The sequence below is a fragment of the Passer domesticus genome, chromosome 1 (genome assembly GCF_036417665.1).
Source record: "Passer domesticus isolate bPasDom1 chromosome 1, bPasDom1.hap1, whole genome shotgun sequence".
NCBI classification, from domain to species: domain Eukaryota; kingdom Metazoa; phylum Chordata; class Aves; order Passeriformes; family Passeridae; genus Passer; species Passer domesticus.
The window spans coordinates 26,304,248-26,326,220 of record NC_087474.1 but is presented as its reverse complement, the minus strand read 5'-3'; the positions used below and the strand labels follow the sequence as shown (position 1 = coordinate 26,326,220).

The window sequence follows — 21,973 nt, the reverse complement described above, 5'->3', positions numbered from 1 at the left end:
AGGCCTTACAACAAATAACATTGTTGTGTGTTACGGGTCATTTCAGTGCCTATACAAAGGCAGAGAAAGTTGCATAGCTTGATAATACCATCCATATATGACATATCTCCTTAATGTTACAAAATATAAAATTTTAATAAATGTGCCAATGAGTTTATTTCTTTACTTCAATGCCATAAATCTGTGTCAGGATACATAATGGACTGCTATGGGATGTTGTGAATTTTTGTGCAAGCCAAAACACAAAAAACATGAATTAGGAACAACTGAGATCTCAGAAGAAAACCTTCATATGAATCCATTTATATGGATTTATATATGGGCAATAGGGATTCATTTAAGCTAAGAGCCATGCATTTATTTAAATAATTTTTGTGTCAGACCAAATGATAGTAAAAGAATCCCAGGGACTATAAACATATCCTCAATGCCAGCTGCTGTCAGGTCAGTCACAGCAGAGGAGCTGTTATTTATGTATTGCCACCACAATACTTATTCATGATGGAGTCCACCACTACTGTCTTTGTAACAGTAGAAATAAAATATTTGTGTTATTTTTGCAAGGTGTTGAAATAATGGCTCAAAGTCTCTTGAAAATCTTAACTTGTGGTGTAGGACTATTAAAGCACATCTTGTTCACAAGAATTGCAACAGGGCATTATTCATGAACCTTGATTGCTTCCTGCTTAGCTAAGATGTTTCTATGGTAAGTAAAAATCTAAGAGAAAATTCTTATTGTGATTAATATTGGATATTATTTATTAAAGTTACTATAGGATTTGAAGTAAATAGCATCTTGGACATTATGGGTCTGAGATGTTAAAATCAGAATATATTAATAAATCACAATCAGTCACATGAAAATAATAATTTATTCTGATGTTACTGAAGACAGCCTTGTGATAAATTCTAGGAAAGACGAATGTTTGTATGTGGCTTTAAGGTGTGATAACTTTCTGATTTGAAAGGAAGAGTAATGGAATACTCCAGAATATGCAATCACTGGTCTCCATGCAACACAAAACTATATTTTTCATATGATTCTGTTAAATGCAAAACTATAGTTTTCATGGATTTTATGATAGTTTTCAAATACAGCACTTAAATATTCTATTGTATTAATATATAATGTAGAGGGAACTTCTCTACGTTAAATATACAGTAGTGAACCAGATTTTAATTTACATTTGTACATTTTCTGAAAGTTTTTTGTATAAACTACAGTATTTATGAGCTCATTGATGTGATATACCTACATACATGATTGATTTAAATTGAGATTACATATTTCGATTCAGAAGACACCCGTATCTTTGATTACTGTGTCTTGTCAGCCTTATTCTTGCACATTTGAATTCAACATAGTGTATTTTAATCCAGACATTATTAAATAACTATTGTGATTTCTGCTGGCATTTTAAGGTCTTTTTCTATTTACTCACTTGCATAATATCATTGTGCTGAATAGTTCTTTTTTACTTGAAGGTGTTATTTCCCATGGGCGATGAGGCAACTCTTTTCTTCTGCTTCCTTGGATGACTGATATTTTATTACATAGATTCCCACAGGCATGTGATTTGTATGCTAGGATGTATGATTTTCTTTTCTGGGAGTGGGGAAAACTTATGACAAGCAGCAGGGTTTTCTTTGTTCTTCACCAGCCATCCCGTTAACACTTGGATCTGCGTAACCACCACTAACTGCATCTGCTATGGTTGTGGCCAACCTCAGCTATCAGGATTTCATCATCATATCACAGCAGTATCAAAATTGTATTAATTTGGGAGATGCGTGATAAGTTGTCCTGTAGCAGTACAAATTTTAAACAATGTGATTCATATCCCTCTTCTATAAGCTAAAAGGAAACACAGGTAAATTCAAACTGATTCTAAATGTATTTAATAGTCATTCTGGCTGAAGTGATAGTGAAATCCTGATTGTGTGTACTGGTCCATAACAATAACTGCACTATATATAAAGCTGTAGAAATGAAAACTAGGTCTGTATAAAAAAGGAAAAGACTGAAACTCACAATATCATGAGTATTGTAACATTCAGTATATGCTTTACTGATAAATCTGCTTTCCTTTGTAAAATCTCAGACTAACATGAAGCCTTGATTCATAAAGACGTGTAAAAATGATCCAGTAGCAGAAAACAGGTATCCTTTCATAAACAGGATGAGTAACTTGGTTTCAGTTCAACAGGAAAACATACAAATAAAAATTATGTTTTTATTTCTATTGTGGCCACAGTTTCAATATGTAATTCATAAGGAGGACTCTAGAGAACCAAGTCTGTTCCTTTGAGTACAACAAAGCATTTAAATTGGTTTTTTGGGCAATTCACCAAAAGAAAAAAGGGGAAAACAAAAGGCTCCATTGCCAAATATTAGTTCTCTAAAATGCACATGGAGTTAAATACATTTGCTGTATCCTTACTGTACAAATAAGAAAGCGCTTGATTCCAATCATCCTTCATCTTAGAATAAAGAGGCTCTTACATTCAAATTAGCAACAAGATTGTCATCCATCATATAGTGCAGCAAATTATTTCATCAGTGGTGAGGTATTACCATGTGAAAATATGATTTTCTGTCCTACAGGGGGCTGTTTAGTGATGCGCCAACCAGATGCTGACAGGTCATGTAACCCACCGTGCAGCCAACCCCACGCTTACTGCAGTGAGGTATGTGCTACTGCATTGGAGCATAGAACAACCCCACGAGGGCTTCCCACACATCTCTTGATTACAAAGATTATGCCAACAAAAACTATTTTCAGAGAATTTACTAGTCACAAATTTGTTAAAATCCACCTCGCACAATTTTCTACCTTTCAATTAAATGTTAAATAGTTGATGTGGTATGAACTTGCATAAAAATATATGAAGAGGTACTCTCCAGGTTAGCACTCATCAAAACAGTCTTCTCTTCCAGTCATCCATGTTGTTATGCTTCATAGCTCACAGAAAACATTGTTTTTCCAGTACCCGTTGTAAAACACTTGTTCCCCACAGACTAGGACATGCAGTTGTGAAGACGGATACACTGAAGTCATGTCCTCCGATGGCACACTCGAGCAGTGCACTCTCATCCCGGTGGTGGTCATCCCCACCATGGAGGACAAAAAGGGAGATGTGAAAACCAGTCGAGCTGTGAACCCTACCCAGCCTTCCAGTAACCAGACAGGACGGGGAAGGACCTGGTTTCTGCAGCCTTTTGGGCCAGGTGAAGTCATGCAATGAGCAGTTCTTAGGGCTAAGTACTGCTGCAGGGTCTGCCATTTATTTTTTTGTATGCCTAGGAAGATCAGAAAAACCGTTGACTGTTCATTTAAGAAGGCAGGCATGTACTCCCACTGAAAACAAAGGAAGAGGCATAAGTAAACACCTAGCCCTCTCACTACTCCATCAATACATTTAGTGAAATCTTATAGTGCAGATTTCTTTTTAGCCATTCTACCTGTTAAAATTCTGTGACAGTGGAAGAGAGTTTGCTGCAAAGGTGGAAGCCGGTCTATTAAATGATGGTGTCTTAACCAACAATTCTATTGACAAAGGAATGAAAGGATAGCACTGAAGACTGCAAAGAGTAAAGGCTTCTTAAAATTTGCAGACATAGCACAAATTGTAGAAAATAATTGGTATAGGTATGCTAATGCTTTTCTGACATATCCATATTTATACTAATTCATGTTAGTCAAATTCTAACCATATCATTGATATTTAGCATAGGCCTGTGATAAGTCTCTTTGAGCAATATTTGCTTTTATGTTGGACCATGTTCTTTAGAGCTGAGCAAATACATGCAAGGATGATGTAAAATATAAGCTATTTCATAAAAAATTATTCATAAAGTCCATAATGTAATCAGATGTCAGTAAATACTTTTAGTCCTACTAAATATTTGGATAAAAAAATAATTAACAAAATAATTTCACTTAAGAGATATGTTGCCTGTCCAAAATATTATTAATATGGAAGAGAGTAATTGGTTATGGGCTTAAGTGTCTCTTAAGACACCTAGGGCTAAATATACTAATATACTTGTGTATTAGTGTAGTCATTTCTTTCTAAAGGCTTTTTTGATGTTTTTAATTGCAGAATTGAAAGTAATATCTTTACATGCATAATCCATAAGGTATTTCAAATTGAGATTTATAAAAATATTTCTAATACACAGATTAAATAATGTTTGGGTTAGAAAATAGAAATACTAATATTAGATCCCATTAGTCCTACTAGTGTTTATTATTATTTGTACTTTGATATTTTATTTGATGCATGCAATAAATGGTCTTTACTCCAAGTACTTTAATCAACAATAAAAAATAGAAAATTAAACTTTTCTGGTCCTCTTTTAAAAACAGTATCTTACCAAATATGTTGTTATTTACTCCTTTTAGTTAACCCCTCCTGAAAATGCCAGAGGATGTGTTGTAGCATGCAGAGTGATAGCAATAAGCAAATATCAGACAGTCCCTTTCAACAATTTATGAATATGGATACTCTTGTGAGCTCAGGGAGGGTTTTGGAGCAAGGTACTTTTGAGAAACTTCATGAAAACTCGCCAATTTTATGTAATTCAAGTTGGGAAGTAGACATAGCTCAGTTCAGATATTCTTAAACATTCTCAATAGAATGAATACTTTATGCAGTGAAGTTAGGAGCAAATGTGAGAGAAAGTGAACATTTTCCAATTCTGATGAGATTTAGGCTTGATTGCTTTATTTCAGGATTGGATATCTATTGGAAAGTTTTGGGTTTACTCTGGCATGATTATTTTTTCCTCACAGTTTCTATGTCTAGATCTAAAATAGGTCTTTCATTTTCTTCCACAAATTACATTGCAGTTCCAGAAAGGAAAGTATTAAAACTGTCCTCTTCAGTTGTCTGGGCTGAGGTATTACCACAAAAAAGATTAATCTGAGATGCCACTTCCCTTGCATACTTAGAAATAATCTGTCCAGAGAGAATTCAGAAAGCCTGAGTCAGAGGTCAGCAGTTGCATAATGGGAACGACCTCATTAACAGAGTTCCTTGCTTTGACAAAAACAAATAAATCTGTATACAAGACATCGCCAGCCTTTTTTTCAAGGAGATGTTACTAATTTAAAAAAACCTAAGTCTCTTACATTTACCAATGGAAATAAGCCAAGTAGAGAGGAAACTAACCTATTTAGCAGTACTAAAGTCTGAATTCTTCTCATTGACATTATTGTATCATAGGGTATGTCAGGTCAAATCTACTGTTCCATTAATCTTTAACGGATCAGTTATTCCAGTTATGTCACTTATTGTGAGTTAAAATGTTTCATTAGGTTGATTAAGGTAACACAGGTGAAATGCTCTGCTGTTAATTAGTCTTGAACAACTTGTCCACATGACAGCAAGACTTAATTGCATAGCAATGGAGATCACTGCTATGTAACCAAGCAATCTTAATCTAACTTCTGTTAATATTATTGTGGAAATAAAAACTGCATTGATTATGTCTTTTGGTTCTGCAGAGCCAATGAGAAGCACTGTTTGGTCAGAAAAATTTTAGTTGTATTTACTTACATTGAAAATACTCACAACTTCATGAAATAAAACTTGTACCACTTGAAAATGAAATAATTCAGTTTTATAATTATTATTTTTTTATCATCAAGGAGATGCAATATGGCTAGCTAATCCCCTGGAAAAAGCCATTTAGAAATTTGAAAAATTAGTTTGATGAAACTAGTGAGTCAAAAAACATGCACTCCTTTAGTTGTGATATGATCATTTGGGGGCAGAGCAAAACCCCACAAACAAAGGCACATAATTTTCCTCATAGACATGGGTGCATCTGAGGCAAGAAGGAGGGTGGTATGTATGCCTAAACCTCCAGAGACATCATGTCCAAAATACAAACTGCACAGGCTGCACATAAATACAGTCCTTATCAACAGACAGTTGTTTTATTTAGGAGCGTGGGCTGGGTTTTTTTTTGTCTTTTTATTTTGTGAGAAGTTATTTATAACAGCAATACTTGCATTTAGTAGGGAAGGAAATTTTAAAATTTTGCTACTTTATGCAGTAGTAAAAGTTGTGTATGTGCAGCTAAGGAATGGATGACATACAGCATGCTAAGGACATTTAAAAACATGCAAGTAAACAGGAACAAGAATTAAAATAGCAGAGAGATTGGTTTACCAGAGCTGGAATTGAAAGTGATGCTAAATGAGTCCCAGGCTGGTGCACTGCCCTGTGATCACACTGAGGGATTGCTCACTACCAGGAGAACCAAAGCTGAGTTTCTGGGTCTCTGACCTGCTGCCGCTGCCGCAGATCTCAGCTCCATTTGAATTATCCTGACTTCAACTGAAAAGCAGAGCACAGAGAAGTCATTGCTCATTATTTAACAATATTTACTCTGATTAAACTGTAATTGCTAGTGAAGACATTTATTTTGGATTATTTCTATGCTATAGCAGAACTAATAATTCAACTAGACTAACTCAAACACTACTGACTAACATTCATTCCTTTTAGATGGGAGGCTGAAGACCTGGGTTTATGGTGTAGCTGCTGGTGCATTTGTTTTACTCATCTTTATTGTTTCTATGATCTATCTAGCCTGGTGAGTTCTTTAATTATTTATAAGAAAACAGTCCCCTCACAGACTGTAATGAAAATGTTTACATCTGCTGCTGTAGAAACTGCAGGCACTTCTGTGAACTGCAATGTTTAATTAGCCTTGTCTTTTTGTCCAGACTCAGATTAGCAGATTCTGGTTGTACTTTAGATGATGGATCACCACATGCTCTTCTGAGGGTGTAAGAACTTAAAAATATGGGGCAGCTTAGTGTACAGCTCATTTTTGCTCAGTTTATTTTGGTTGTTACATACAATGTCCAGAATAATTTTATTGTATCAAAAAATGCTGAGAAAAATAGCAACAAGGAAATTGAGTAACCAGGCAAATCATATTTTATATTTGACGAGATATAGAGATACAGAGCCAGAAAAAAATCTGAAAACTTTCTTATCTTTTTAATACATGAAAGAATTAATTTTTGAACAAGTCACTTTTGAGAATGTGCTCCCTGAAGTTTTCTCAATCCTGTTTGGAATTTCTGATCCAGATGTGAGTACAGGTGAAAGGTGCAAGAAGTGTGGTCATATACATCAGGCTCTTGGCTGTACTGCATTAGTAGGCATTTGGGGGGCTTCTGGGTATGTTTGCTATTCAGTAAACTTTCCCCAAAACCTCACTTCTGTCTAGAAAATATAAAAATTATTTTGGGTTTTTTTGGTTGTTTTTTGTTTGATTTGATTGTTTGGGTTTTTTTGTGATTTTTTTTTGTTGTTTTGTTTTGTTGTTTATTTTGGGTTTTTTGTTGTTGGGGTTTGTTTGTTTGTTTGGGTTTTCTTTGTGGTCTTTCTGTTTTGGTTAGTTGGTTGGTTTTTTGGGGGAGTAGGGCTTGAGGAAGAGGAAATCAATTAGCATTCAACAACACTGCAGATTATTTGGACTGGAACCTGTGGCTACTGCAAGTCATTGTAACAAAAGGTTTCCTATAAAAGATCCAGATTTGAGCAGCCTAAAGTGACACAGCTGAAATAAGATTTTGGACAAAACTGAGGATGCACAGGCCTGATTTACAGAAATGCTTACATTACACTCTAAAAGAAGACTAGTACTAAAGCTTGGATAAACATTCGTTTTCCTTTGGCCTGGTAATTTTCTAAAACTATATCAAATGGATTGGGAATACTGCTGGATTAAAATGTAATTCAAGGCTAGACAAGGAATGTTATAGCAAACAACCATACCTCTGCTATTAATGACTGGTTTGATTATAACATCTAGAATTAATTGTAGGAATTACAGCAAGTATAATGAGATAAAACCAATCAAAAGATGGACCTTTCCTGCAGAAACCCTTGATGTGTCAAGAGCGGTTTAATATTTGAGTTACGTAATTTAAAAGAACCTGATTGCAGTTTTGATAGATGACCAAATATTGCATGGCGGGCTCTGAATTCTTCTGAAAACTGAGTGATGTTGCAAGAGTACCTGCCAAGGATTTCATCAAGTCACATGAGCATCATAACAGCTTGTTTCTGAACAACTGAGCTTTGAATTAGATATTGCTTTGGGTTGGTAAAGGGATAATTTGTGATCCCAGTAAAGGTTTTAGGGTTATAGCTTTTAAACAAATAACTGAATGCATTATCAGCATGCTTATCTTTCAGTTAAGACTGAAATACATTTTGTATGCTATTAGTTTCTTGTTCTATTTACAAATTATCTTATTGTTTCAGCAAAAAGCCAAAGAAGCCCCAGAGAAGGCAGAACAACCGACTGAAACCTTTAACCTTGGCTTATGATGGAGACGCAGACATGTAAACTACAACTACTCATGGTAGTTTAGACAAATGGAGTCTAAACTATGGGAATAAAATCAGAAGGTGTCCAAAGCCACAGGGATTTTCTATGGAGTGGATTAAGTGTTTTGAATTTTTCTTTTTTGTAACTGCACCATAGATAAAAAAGGGTGGATTTCATAATGCCTACTGATATGAAAGGTATTATTGCTTTACTTTAGACCATCAGCACCGAGAAATCAGGCAGAATCACAATAGACACTGCAGTTGAAGATTTGTGGTATTTCCTCAGTCTCAGAACTGAGCACCACTTCTGCCTCCGGAATACTGTATCTGACATAGTATTAACACTTGGAAGCCCCTGCATCATTAACCACGTATAATCAGTACGCATGAGGAGTTTGTACCAAGCTGTCTATGACTCTTTATATTCAAACATAACATGTATACTCGGTTGAACCATATGTATTATTCTATCAGATTATATACGTGATGAAGAGCATTTTAGTGCTTAGTACAGTATTAACTTTTAACTGGGATTAACGCACTAAGCAAGTTCAACAGTTTGCCAGTTGATGATAACTTGTGTTAACCTGTGTTTCAGAGGGCAATGACTCGCTTGCAAAATTCTGTCCTGTTACCACTCCAAATTATACAGGCCTCATGTGTATGTCCATAGAGGAGGCATTCTCAGATTCACTATTTTCTAGTGGTTGGTGTCTGGAAAAAATACCTGCTGTAAATGTTACAATACGTTTCTACTTTCTCTAACTCAAACTGTTGCCTGCATCTTTTTTGCTACATGTAAGGCAAATTTTTGCACTATATTAGTGCAGCATGATATGCACTTAACTAGTATTGCCATAGAAACTGCCTCTTTTCAGAAAGGATAATGATGTGTCTTGTGCAAGGAGTGTCAAGTAGACAGGTCTTGAATCCTGAAGAGAGTAGTGTTCAGTTTGGACTGCGACGAGATGGAATCAGCTACGACGTTTGCTGTACACACACCGTTCCTCATCACAGCAGCCATTTGTACTCTACACCATGGCAGTAATACAAGTGTCTAGTTTCTAGCCCCATCTACCTATACTGGTATAGATTGTCCTGCTGGTTTCTAATTGTACTTTGAAGGCTGTTTATGACTAGATTTTTTATATTTGTTAACTTTGTTAGAAAAAAAAAGAAAAGAAAAAGAAAAGTGGTTGCCCTGTAATCCTGAGTGACATACTTCTTGTCTAAAAAGGTGTTCTGGTTGTTCAACTAAAATAAAATGGTTTTACTTTCCTTTCCTTCTATTAATGAGAGCTCTTTCACTGTTACTGGCATTGCAATACTCAGAGACGTTTTGTCTTTTCTAATTAGGATAATTTAATAGACTCTTTTAATTATTCAGTTAAACTTCTGAGTGTACTGGCAAGTAAACAGCAAGGTCAATAGTTCTGCCATTTTAATACTCATGACTTTTAAAAAACTCTGGAAGTATGAAAACTCACTGTTAACCTCTTCCATGCTTATGGCTTTTCAGTGTTAGGCTTCCAACAAGAAGCTCATTGACTTGCCACTCATGTGACATGGCTGTTACGGATGGGCTCCATGACCTGAGAAGGGTTTTTCTCCTCAAATGGCTTCTGTGTGCAGCCGGAACGTACAAGTGACTGTGCCACTACTAAGCAATACAAAACTTTATCAGGCAACCTCTCAAAAAGAATTGTTACATGGAGTTTAATATTAGGTTCTCAGGTCTTTTTTATAACCTAAACCACTTCTGCCTACTCATCACTCTATTTACTCAAGAAGCACCAGTTTTTGCACACTGAATGAAACTAGCTTTGCAAACTTTGGCCCAGATCCACTGAAATCAGTGACAAGACTCTCATGGATATCAATGGGTGATATAAGTTCTTAAAAATAGACACCTTTGTTCTATGTAGAATAATTCTTGAAACCAGTGAGCATTTTGTGGATATTCAAGAGAGATTATGGTCCTACTTTACTTAGCTGCCATATTACCAGTGTGGTGTTACTGCATCAAGAAAATTATCTTCATCCCACTGTGTAGGTATTCCCCAAATGGGAATGATGAGCAGAGGAACAGTGGTAACAATCTTTGGTGCAGGTTTAATTTCTCATTTTATACCTTGATACAGCTGCAGCTGCTGAAGTTTCATGGCCCCCTGCCACAGCAGTGGTTCATGCATATATGTGTTTCAGGACTGGAGTATTCAGTCTTACATCACTTTGTAAAGATCCGCTGCAAAAATACAAATATTGGTAATTTTAATTTTCAGCATTCTTTAGTAGAAAACAAGAAATACCTGGTTGGTTCGTGTTTTGTCAGACACAAAAAAAAAAAAAAAACAAAAACCCTACATGGAAAAACTATAAAGTGTTAAAGAACAATAACTACATGTGGAAACAGATTTTAATAATCATTTCTGTTAATTAAAAAGTCTGATTCTGTGTTGTCGAATAGTTTTGGACCAAGAGGGCATTGAGGGAACAGGGTTTCTTTCATTGGCAATGAGTCATCTTTATTTATGACACTGGCTGGTCTTAGCAGGACCTGTTGCCTAGCTCTTGCCTTGAAGAATTTTATGTCCTAAATCTAAGCATTTAATAAATTGAAGTTAAAGGTATGACATCTCCTTTTCCTTACCACATTAAATGAATAAACAGAGAGATTGGAGGGTTTTTTAAGTATGTTTGGCCTTTGCAATCCATGCAAGTAATTTAGTATGTGTTACATTTTATATCTGATCAGTGAATATCTGGTGCACTTCTGCATCATACTAGTGCTGCATTTAAAATCTAGAGTGCATTGTTATTATTATTTTTGCTATGAACAAAGTGCATGGAAATTTGAAGCCAGAGTGGCTTCCCTCATTATCAATTAAAAAATACTAGACTGTAAGGAAGGCTGAAATTTTATGTAAATCTAAATGTTGCAAAGGTGATTAAGCCCTCTAGCATTGAAACAGAAGTAAATAATATGTGAATTATCAATATAGAATGAAAAGCAATTTGCTTTAAAAATCAGAGTGCTTCTACAAATCCAGTGCCTAAAGCAGCCACTACTGTAGATTATTAGTTTGTGAAAGTAATGTTTCCAGTGATCGAATAAACCATTCAGAAAATAGCAAAGTAGATATTTTCCTGTTGATGTGGTGGTTTATATTTTTCTTTTTAAAACTGTAGTTTCTAGCTTACTGTGTCTGCTTTGAGTCCTGGAGCAGTTCCTTTTTGAAGCTTTGATGCAACTGCACAAGCCTGTTTATATTTGGTACAAAGCATCAATTTTGAAACCCCCTTCCTCCTGCCAAAATGTAATAATTTTTTTTCCAATCTTACAATTTGAAGAGAGCAATTTAAAAACCCTATGTGTAAATCACTGTAAAATATACCTTGAATTAAATAGAAATCTCTCTTTTTACCTTTATGTAAATCATTAAGAATTAAGAGTTTATTTTGCCTAACTTAATTTACTTGAATATTTATTTTGTAGAATGAGGAGGCAGCTGTCTGAGGAATGTTTACCTTTTTTTTTGTTAATGTTAATTTGTAAATTGTGTAATGCATTTTTATTTTTTAAATTATGTACATTTCTTTTTTAATGCACAAAATGTTTACGTACAACTACTACTGCAAATTTGTGTATATTGTCACTAAGCTTTATTCAGTTAATACAGATGATGTGAAAATGTAACAAGTCTTACATTTTCATCTGGGTTATTTTTACATAACTGATGTATTGCTGACAATAAATATAAACACAAAATCATTTAATGTCTTTTTTTAAATAAATGTAGTATACTATGCTGGGATAGAGTAACAATAAAAGCCAGATCCCTAAAATATAACCACCTTTCAAATAGTCTCTTCTTTTTTTCTGAAAGGCATTAGCAAACATATTCTTGTTAAAAATTAGTCTTTCTATTTAAAAAGAAAAATACTTTCTGATGCTATGGTAACAATCAAGTCTGTTGCTACAGTCCTAGTTGACCTGGAAATTTACAAAACATATTTTGTCGATTGATAAATATCCAATAAATGAAATTTTAAAAAATAACCTTTTCTTTCTTGCCACTTTTATATCAGAAAAAGCAACCCCTCTGTATAAAACAAGGGGTCAATCAGGATCTCACTAAAAGACATCTATTCACTTCAGGTCAAGCTGAATAGGTCACTACAATTCTTTTCATGTCCAGTTCTGCTGTGTAATTTACACACCATATCATGGGGGTTTGTCCTGTTTCAGTAGCTATTACCTCCCCAGTAACCTTTCCAAGCTAACCCTTAAAAGATTTAAATACAATTTTGAGAGAACACAACTCTTATTTTCAAGGCATTTCAGGATTTTCACAATTCCTACCTACATTTTCTCCTGCTGGAATCCACAGAAAAACCACAGAAGCATTGGTCTTGAATTCCCACCTAAAACCTAATAGAGGAACAGAGGAATTTTAAGATCATTTAAATGTGTTCAATTCAATACAAGCAAAAAATTTGTAACCAGTTAAAAAACATCTGAGAGAAGAAAATTTAAATTCTCGCTTCAATTTAGAGAATTACTTGTGGTATAATAATGAAGATGATAGAGTCTTCACATTCTGTAAAGAAAATGTGGTAGGATTTTGGAAACTGTTTGCAAGACTTTTGAATTAATGGGAAAGGGTCATCTTTGTTTTAAAAAGAATGCCAAAACATTAGAGGAGAGTATGATTTTCTAGTACAAGTGTGATGAAAGGACATAAAGTGAGAGGTAAATCAAGAGACTAAGATAAGCTTTGTAAATGTTTTAGCCTTCTAGTAATGTGAAAACCTAAAATACTGGAGAATCTAGAAAATCCAGAAAATTATCCTGCTGAAACAGTAGTGAGTTTGAGCAGCCATTCAGGATCTGCTTGGCATCATTATCAGTTGAGCTACAGAAAATGTTATCTCTAAATCTTCTGATTGGGTGTTTTGGTTTTTGGTTTAGGGTGTTTTGGTTTGGTGGGGTTTTTTGGGTGGTTTTTTGGTTTTTTTGGTTTGGTTTGGTTTTGGTTTTGGGGTTGTTTTTTTTTGGGGGGGTTTTTTTGTTTTGGTTTTTTGTTGGTTTGTTTGTTTGTTTTTGGTTTTTTTTTTGTTGTTGTTTTTGTTTTGTTTTTTTTTTATGCAGGAAAGCTGGCTGTCTATCCAAAAGCAGGTAATGACCAGGCAGATGAACAAACACATTTTTTTGGGACATAGCAGGGATGGGTTGGGTGTGTATGTGTGTGTATCTTAGTCTCTGCTTGCCCGTTCATTTCTTTTTCAGCAGAGGCTGAGGGTCTGTCATTTTGCTTACCTTCATTTGGGCAGTGCTCCTGGCTGTGGAGGGCCATTTCCCATGGGGACATTCTGGTGAAGCATCTCTACATCCTTTTGTAAACGGGCATCTTTTCTGAGTTCTGCTTAAACAGAAAAGTGGGAAGCCTTACTTCCTGGCACACTTAAATGGCATTGGGCATATGCCATTCCTCTTTCTGCTGTCAGGCAGCTCTGCTCTGGGACAGGACTGAGCCTCATGAGGGCACAGCAGTGTCAGGGTGACAGGTTGTTAACACCAACCTGTGCCTATTTTCCATTTATAGATGAGGGGTTAGGGGCTCCCATATATGTTTTAATATTTTGTGAACTTTATTCAGAATGTAACCCTTAAATTTATCAGAATTATATTCTGAAATTGAAAATACAAAATGAATGAGGTTTTTTTTTATTTTCAAAAATACCCTTCAAAATATCATGTAATTCTTTATAATGGCAGAAAATTGTTTCTCAATCAGTTTTTGCTTTTACAAATAAAAAATATTTCATCACAATTTCCATGTTGCATTTCAAAACAAATATAATTTTTTCCTTCTCTGAATAATTATAATTAGAGAGCAAACCCTCTTTTTTACCTATAATTTCAAAATCTGACTTAATTCTCAGCTTCTTAACTCCTTCCAGTGCTGTTCCTTCAGATATCTGTATGGAAATAGCAATATGATTTGAGTCTGGGACCAGAATTTAGTTAACAGATCTGTCATTGGACATTCAGTTTGTTGGCGGTCCAGTACTGACAGATTATTTTTAATGTGCTGCCTAATGAAGACCCACAAAAACCTCTCCCAAGCTGAACCCAAACTAATTTACACAACTTGTGCCATGTAAAACGATGAAATTGTCATATAAGACAAAGGGTTCCATATTGTGTCTTGCTTTCATACTCTAACTCAATTCCCTTAACAGCTTTATTCCTGTGCCCCCATTGTGTCTTGATGCTTGACACAACTGCCAGATTTCAGCTTTATGTGGAACTTTTCTGATTTGCACTGAGTGCTGTCATAGCCTTAATTCTCTTTTGATGTGTCTTCTCACTCTTAAGATCGCAGTGAGACAACAATAGTTGCCAGTTGACAACTTACAAGTACATGAAGACACACTGTCAAAAGTAAAAATATGCATATTTAAAATGTGAATTTTGAAGCTGAAGTAATTTTTTCCTCTCTTCCTGCAACTAAAGAAGCAACTTAGAAACCTTGAAGATACCTAATTCAGTTTAGAAACCTTGAAGATACCTAATTCTATATATTTTAATCACGTAATTCTATTGTTGTTACCTTACATTTTTCTTTCATTTTTCTGTTCCCTTTTTATACTCATTTTGTGTAAATTTTAATTGTAAAATCATAGGAAGGGTTGTCTGTTCTGTGTATAATCGTAGGAGGGAGAAGTCTCATTAACATAAGCTCAAATTCTCAGCACCTATTGTTTTTCCAAGAATTCTGGGGTGAAACCTTGGTGGGCTAGTTTGGAAATATTCTTAGGCTGTAATGTCTCTAAAGAGTGAATCACCACAGGAATCAAACAAAATCCTTATTCCATGAGCAACTCCATGGCAGGAGGTTATTCACGTTTCCTGTTTTGGAATGTTATTTTAAACACATATGGATGCTCTGATTTTAGTTACTTAATCTATAAGCTATACCAACAACTTAAAGTCATGGGTAGTACAGATGTTGAGGTATATTTTAAATAGTTTCTAAGAGGTGTCTAGCACCATCCATGTGTTAACAGAGCTGTGTTCAGGTAGATATTCTGTATACAAGGTCAGGAGTGGCATCTCCATACATGTATCTTTCAATTTTGGATCTCATTTTCAGTTTTGATTTTCCACAAAATGAAATTGTCATAATTTAATTTGATTTTTACTGAGATAATAGAGATTAAAACACCCCATGTACTCAGTACTGAGGAAAATTACATCTCAGCCCCAGGTCTGCTCCTTTTCAGCCAGAGGGCTTTACCCATGGGTTATTAGTCCCCAAAACACAAACTAACAGTTATTAATAAAGGCCCTGTGACCTACTAGCACAGAACCAATTTCCCATACAGAGTCTGACTGCCAAGATAGTCTGAAAAACTGGTAGGAAATGAAGTTCCACTGATTCAGTCTTACCTGTTTTTAACAAATGGTGTTGGTGTCTTCCTTACTGCTTTGTTTCTTCAATCTTCACAACGAAGAATTCTGTAGCTCCATTTTGTGAGAGGAAATTGGTGACACCAGGATCCACTCAGCCAAGGAAAGAAAAAAATAATTAGCTGGCAGTTTTGTGACTGCCTGAAGTTGAATTTAATGAACTGCAGCAAAAGCTTTCTGCAACATTAGAGCAGCAGCTGGAGCTAAATCCTACATTTCTGTCTTAAATGGCCTTCACTTACAAGTTGATGAGCAAAACATTAGTAGCAGTCATTTGTTCAGTTTTACAGAAATATAAAAGGAAGGTTTGCAGCACAAGTAAGAAGTCAATTGTCAATCTCACACTGCCTCTCCAATCCTATTGCAGAACTGCAGTGCTGAAGAAGCCAGAGCAGAGGTCTAATGGCCTCAAGACTGCAAATGGGCTCCTTCAGAAAGGCAAAACATTATTTACATTGAAGATTGCCATACTCCATCTCTCTAACTGCATTCACTTTGACATGAGGTGGTACTGCGGGTGACAAGACTTTCATCTGCCACCTTAGATCAGTGAAATGGCAATACAGTGTGTTTCTGCAGAGTACCTCATGGGTCTCATCTAAATGCTGTGCCATGACATGTTAAAAATTGTCTTTATATTTAACAAATTCTTATGAGCTATGAAGCTGTCTGCTATTATTTAAGGATTTATATACCAATAATAACATTATAGAGATTATAAGAAACTAATATAAGTGATAATAACATTTATTATTACTTGATTTACATTGTTTAAAGCTTTTTATGATCTATTTAAGCAGTTGTCAATTACCATGCAAAACATCCTTGGCAATGTCTGCTTAACTGTACTGAATTATGTGTATAACAAGAAATCACATATGCAACAGGATCAGGAGAGTTGCTGGTTTGCTGGTTTGTTTTTTGGGTTTTTTGGTGTTTTTTTTTGTTTGGGGTTTTTTTGTTGTTGTTGTTGTTGTTTGTTTGTTTGTTCTTCTATTTTGTAGTAGGGTCACAGGAAAATTAAATAAAAGTACACTAAATTGCTTTTAAAGAGGGAAAAATATTATTTTAAAGAATTCTCCAAATCACTGTGTTCAAATTGCTTTTCAAAAAAGCCTCCCAGATCTACCATTTACCATACAATTCCTAAGGACAAGGAAGTTCATTGTGGTCTCAGTTTCTCTGTGGAGAGTTTTCACAATCAATTTCTTGTGCATATCTCAAATTCTCAGAGCCTTTTTCTTTTCTTCTTTTTATTTTTTGGTTGGTTGGTGGGTTTGGGTTTTTTGTTTGTTTATGAGGAGTTTTTGTTTTGTTCGTTTAATTTTGGGGTTTTCTTGTTGTTTTGCAGGTGTTTTTTTGTTTTGGGTGGGGGTTTTTTGGGTGTGGGAGGGAGGAGAATCCTTCCCGTTGTTCTTTTTGTCAACATTGTACATATTTGACTGTCAGACACATGTATCTACATCCATGTGGTTTTTTTAATTATTTATTATTTATTCTGGAAGTCTTTTAACTGAGGTGAACTAGTTGCTAAGAGCATCAACAGAGGAGAACAAGTCAGAATAGGAGGAAGGGTTCCACATGTCTACATTTAATTTGTACAGTAGAATCATAGTTTTATAAAGATAGCAGTAAGAAGCAGTTGTTCTGTGCAGAATAGTGTTTAATACTCTAACATGATGATTGCAGACCAGTTCCTGGACACAACTGGCTTTAGAGATGACAAGGAAATAGTGTCTAACATACATAAAAGACACCATATGTAATAAATTGGGTGCAATATGGAACAGACCAATGCAGACAAAGCAAAGGTGTAAAAGGGTTTTGGCAGACACATAAAAATGGTCCCAAACTGATCCTAGAGTAAGGATTAACACAAAAATCATATTCCTCGCACTGAAAAACTAGAGGTGGCAATTCACTAACACCCCACCACTACCACCAGTATGAAACCCCACCAATCTCAGCACCCAGAGGAGCAGTGGAGACATCCTTAACACTGAAATAAGCACTAGGAGGTGTTTATAAAAACATTTTAACTGCATTAACCTTCTTTTTTAAACAGTTAGATCTGGACTAGCAGTGCTTAGAGTGCTTCACTTCCAGTTATGCTAATAATTTTTTAGCTTTACCTATATAAGCAAGCAAGATTTTAAGTCTAACAGCTCTATAGCAGCAGAAAGGATTCTGGGGCCGATTGATGAGAAAAAAGGATAGATGACTTTTTGAGTAATATGAATAGACATACATTAATCGTCTCTTGGTACATCAAGCTCTGAAAAAGAAACAGAAAACCTTGAAAGCTAGATACACTCTGGCTTCAAATCATTAGAAAAATGTGTAGAAATGAAAGGAAAGGTTGTCATTACCTTGGAGGCATTTCTTGTTATTTTTAATTAAGAAAATCAAGCTAGTTTTGTAGGATAGTTTAATTTAGAACAGAAGCAAAAATCCTAAATTTACTAAAACTGCATTATGTGTAAAGCAATGTGATTAAAGAAAAGAATCAACAATTATAATTATTATACAAATATATTAATTTTTTTGAGCATGAATAGGTCTTTTATCTGAGCCATAATGGCAGAAGTTTTGTCACAAGGGTGACCCGTTGCACTAATTTTGTCCACCAAAATATGCCAATGAGCTAGAAAACTATTCAATGTGAACAGACAACTGGTTAATGCTAAAAAATACTGACTGAGCAGACATGGTAAAGAAGCCTGTGGGCTAGTTATGGGAAATATTAAAGTTATGAGCAACTGGAACAAAAAAGTGCCTGAAGTGAACTAAAGAGTAGCTGGAATTAACTGCAAAACACTGCAAGATAGAATAGGGGAAGAAAGAAAAGCAAGGGAAAATATGTCATAAAGCAATAAGCCACAGCAACATCTGATATGATCAAGAACATGACCAAGCATGTGCTGTGAGGCTTCCTCAAGAGCAGAGGAAAATTATGTTAAAATATCTTACATTTGTGATAGTTAATAGACAAATAGTGCCTTTAACTACAGCTTAGCAAATGACTGGTGAAGACAGGGACAGAATAAGCAAAGAATTTCCTATGCCTTATAAAACAACTTACTAGCAAAACATATTAATGACTGGAAAATCTGAAATTAATCTTTAGAGAATAATAAAAATGTGAAGTTTTCACAGCACTCTGGCAGGCTTTTTTTTGCATTTACACTCTCAAACCAAATATTATTTGTGTCAGGACTCCCTAGGCCAGCAGTTGTCCAGCACTCACTGTATGTGGCAGACTTAGGTGGCTTTAAATTTTATGATGGGAACCAATTTATTTTTGAACTTGTACCATCTCTTAGCATCTACTGCCCTTCTGGTTCCAGGGTGGTAGGTTAGAAGCAGATCTGGGGTGCAGTCTACAGCAGGTACCATTGCCAGAAATCATACAAGACAAGAAGCAGGGGATCTGGTCAATCTTCATTCTCAACATTGTGTGTCTGTTCCCTGAGCAGCCAGGATCTCAGCACACAGGGAAGCACCTGAAACATGCCTGCAAACCCCACAGCATGGAGAAAAGAGTCTTGGCCTGAAGAGAGAGGAACAAGATTCTTATGGAAGGAGGATTTGAAAAAATGTAAATGTCATAATGTATATGGGGGGAAATATGAACAGTCTAAAATTCCAGCAAATTCAGATATTCAGTGTTCCTTCAGAATAAGGAAAGAAAAAACATGTAACTCAAGTGCATGTAGACAAATACAGACTTTGATATATGGTCTGATATATGGCCTTGAAGAACGTCAGGGCAAATTTCAGCTCCAATATTCATGATTCCTATAATTAAAGCCCTCTCCAGGCAATAGAGAAAAGAAATCAGTAGAAGTCCCATCTGACAAAGTATTCAAACCAACCTGCCTACAGCAGCAGAACATTTGCAGAGGCAAACAATCCTGCTGGCCAGGGAGGGCATCCAGCTCCCTTCCATCAGGGAGAGCTGTGTGCTGATAGGCCAGGTGGTCCAGGGTGACACGTTTGCAAACCTTGCCATTATGACTACTTATTTTGCTTGCTTATACTTTCATTGATCCTTATGCAATTTAATATTGTTTTAAAACTTCAGCTAAAATTGGATACCATATATTGACTTTCTAATTAAAAAAACCCAAACGTGACAGTCCTTTGGTCAAAAGCCTTACCTTTTCTGTTATAGGCCCTTATCTTCATCTATAAGCATGACACAAATTTTCTGTAGACTTTGGTGATGTAGTTGCACCTGGATGTCTTCTTTAACAAAACCAATACCTATTTCATAATCTTTCAATAGCAAACAGAGTCAGGTTTCTGTTTCTTCTCCACAGAAAATCCCTATATTGCTGCAAGATGAAATAGCTCAACTACCAGGTTTGGCTTCACCACCTATGACCAGAGCCTGCATGATTTCCCAAAACCCTCTTTAACATTTTGGATTCTCATGCACTGGACTCCCAGGCAAAGAATGTCGAGGTAAAATTATGTCTGTAGCCATAAAACAGGTCCAATCAGTTTTGATTCCCAAAAGTTCCCCTATGGTTTAATGAGAACAGGCCCAAGGCACAAGGCTTGAGCACCAAGTTCTGTGTTTGTGTACAGTGATATGAAACATGGCTGAGCCTATGGAAAACAAACCACAGCCACAACAGTGGAACTATTTATAAGCAATCATGATATTAAGAAAGGGTAAAAAAAATAAGGAAAAGCAGCAAAGCTTGTTTGCATAGCAGAGGGCCAGAGCATGTAATAGCAAATGATTCAAAGCATTAAAAAAAGTCAGCTTCACTGAAGTGGGTGTAAAAATAACTCACTGGTCAGCCTGACTCACCAGCCTAGATGAGACATTTAGGTAAACATATAAACTTTGCAAAATTTCCTAGCACTAAACTCCTTAATTATTGCAATTTCTTCTGTTTAATAAATAAAAGCTGAAAAAAATAATGTCTGCATACATGGCAAAACAACAGAAATTCAAAAGCAATGACAGATTGTTAGGACTTTAAATGACACAAGGGATCAATTAATAGACAATATGTGAAATGAAGCAATACAAAATAATCTTTTTCACAGTATCTGCTTTGATCTTACAGCTTGCACTAGAAACAGCAGTTCCAGTGAGTACTGGGCTGTGAAGAGCAGAGAGCTGCAACAGCATTATGAGATTGTGCAGCAGCAGCAAGAACAGCCAGCCAGCCAGAGACAGCTCCCACATTTTCATGTTTCTTTTGTCCAATGCTAACAACTCTTCAAGAAACAATAAAAAAGAGAAAGAAATGTGAGTATTCACTGAACAGGGGCAAACTGGTGTGAAAACCCACAAGCATCTCCCAGAGGCAATACCAGAGAATTTCAGATTCATTACAATGCAGAGTCCACCAAGAATGCTAAGGTATCTTGAGAGCAGTTTAATTTGAAGGCAATAAATGAAGCATTTATTTCAACTACAAGGGGACAAATAGAAAAATATCAAGGTCATGGAGGATCTGATATGCCTGATTTCATATCATCAACTGCAATTCTTAAAAGATTTAAAATTTTAAAAATAAATGAAGCATGCCTCTGTGGAATATACATACAGTAACATAATACTGTAAATACCTCTTTTTCTGCTCACTTTTACAGAAGAGTTGCCCTTGCTATGTACAACACACATTTGCACACCACCTTGTAAGTGAAATGACCACGGCCTGAATGCCAAGGATGGCTCACCCTGCAAGAGCTGGGAATTTCCCAGGCAGTGCAGAGATGGAGCCACCACGAGGCCTCTCTGGGCACTGAGGGGGATTTTGGTGCTGGTTAAAGGAGAGGCAAAGGAGAAGTGCAGCTCTGTTAAGGCCAGATGTGCCATGTTGGTTGTTCTCAGTTCTGGAGAAGACACCAGTCTGTGGGCCATCGTTAGTGCAGGTGTATCCACAAGGGCTCCAGAGGATGCTGTTCATGGCTTAACTACTCAGGGAAGTGCACCTATGCTTCCAGGTGTCACCATGGTACCTGAGATGCTGCAAAACAGAGAGAGCCTGTTAATATTTTCTTATAACTTCATATATATGTTCTATAGAACTGTTTGACTTTTTGAAAATAAGATGTTTATATTTCTGTGTGCTTTTGCAAGTACATATTATATGGAATTGCTTCATT

The 21,973-nt window shown here is 35.8% G+C and overlaps 1 protein-coding gene and 1 long non-coding RNA gene across 2 annotated transcripts in view; one reads left to right on the top strand and one right to left on the bottom strand.

Moving 5' to 3' along the window:
* THSD7A (thrombospondin type 1 domain containing 7A) overlaps positions 1-10,722 on the top strand; it is a 260,490-nt gene extending 249,768 nt beyond the window's left edge. The window contains exons 28-31 of the mRNA XM_064411230.1: positions 2,606-2,688; positions 3,019-3,229; positions 6,520-6,607; positions 8,296-10,722. Coding sequence (XP_064267300.1) covers positions 2,606-2,688; positions 3,019-3,229; positions 6,520-6,607; positions 8,296-8,380 — 467 coding nt within the window. The 3' untranslated portion in view covers positions 8,381-10,722. The remainder of the gene's footprint in view (positions 1-2,605; positions 2,689-3,018; positions 3,230-6,519; positions 6,608-8,295) is intronic.
* Positions 10,723-12,605: 1,883 nt separating this feature from the next.
* LOC135287326 (uncharacterized) lies at positions 12,606-16,667 on the bottom strand. The gene is made up of 3 exons (XR_010351057.1): positions 15,821-16,667; positions 13,685-13,787; positions 12,606-12,796 (listed from the first exon to the last, which is right to left on the bottom strand). It is a non-coding gene; the product is annotated as an uncharacterized LOC135287326 (long non-coding RNA).
* Positions 16,668-21,973: the final 5,306 nt, after the last annotated feature.